At 40.3% G+C, this 1111-nt stretch overlaps 1 protein-coding gene across 1 annotated transcript in view; it reads left to right on the forward strand.

Moving 5' to 3' along the window:
• The first annotated feature begins 389 nt into the window (after positions 1-389).
• LOC107697602 (signal recognition particle 19 kDa protein-like) overlaps positions 390-1111 on the forward strand; it is a 2683-nt gene continuing 1961 nt past the window's right edge. Inside the window, exons 1-2 of the mRNA XM_016498399.1 lie at positions 390-599; positions 956-1031. Coding sequence (XP_016353885.1) covers positions 562-599; positions 956-1031 — 114 coding nt within the window. The 5' untranslated portion in view covers positions 390-561. The remainder of the gene's footprint in view (positions 600-955; positions 1032-1111) is intronic.

Raw genomic sequence — 1111 nt, forward strand, 5'->3', positions numbered from 1 at the left:
TTAGAATGATAACTGAAGATCATGTGACACTGAAGACTGGAGTAATGATGCTGAAAATACAGCTGCACATCACAGAAATACATTACAGTTTAACATATATTCACATAGAAAACAGCTGTTTTAAATTATAATAATATTTCACATTTTTACTGTATTTTTGATCAAATAAAAAGACAAAATATGTATGTACTACTGTACAAACAAGATGATCTACATACAGATATAATTATGCTTGGGGTTATGAAAAAGAAAGGGGAAGGATATGTTAAAATAAAAATAGAAATAGTGTGTTTTGCACGTTTATATTTCTTTAGTTTTTACACAGTGGAGAGAAAAAACGAAATAAAGGTAAACTAAGTAAACATGCTGCATGCTAACTGCAGCTATCGCTCTCTGAGCCGACAGGCGGCGCTGTGACGTCACGCCGCGAGCGGAAGAAGACGCCCGCCGCCGGAAGTGTCGTGTTCAGAGAAACACTCATCATCAGCGTTACGCGTCCAAGAGTTCAGAATCAAACGTGTGCGTTTCAAACGCGAATTAAACCCCGGAGAATCTGCAGATATGGCGCATTTAACGACAAACCCGGCGGATAAAGAGCGGTCAGTTCGACGGACAATTCAATACTTTATATGTCTGATTACAACTGTAGCGTTAACACAATTCAGCTGCTAAACTCAGTGGAGTAACATGTAAATACTGTGCTAATCACTCAGTGCCGTGTGTGTGTGTGTGTGTGTGTGTGTGTGTGTGTGTGTGTGTGTGTGTGTGTGTGTGTGTGTGCGTGTGTGCGAGAGAGAGAGTGTGTGTGTGTGTTAGTGTGAGAGAGAGTGTGTGAGTGTGTGTGAGTGAGAGTGAGTTAGTGTGTGAGTGAGAGTGAGTTAGTATTATATATAAATTAATTTTTATATTCACATACACGCACACACATATTATTTATATATTGTTTCCCCGCCAGGTTTATGTGCATCTGTCCGGCTTACATCAACAGTAAAAAGACAATAGCAGGAGGCAGAAGAATAGCTGCAGAGAAGGTGAGTGTGTGTCTGTGTAAGTGTGTGTGTGTGTGTGAGAGTGTGTGTGTGTGTGTGTGTGTTTGATTTCTGTGGGTGGG

This window comes from Sinocyclocheilus anshuiensis, unplaced genomic scaffold (genome assembly GCF_001515605.1).
Source record: "Sinocyclocheilus anshuiensis isolate Anshui unplaced genomic scaffold, SAMN03320099.WGS_v1.1 scaffold1312, whole genome shotgun sequence".
NCBI classification, from domain to species: Eukaryota; Metazoa; Chordata; class Actinopteri; order Cypriniformes; family Cyprinidae; genus Sinocyclocheilus; species Sinocyclocheilus anshuiensis.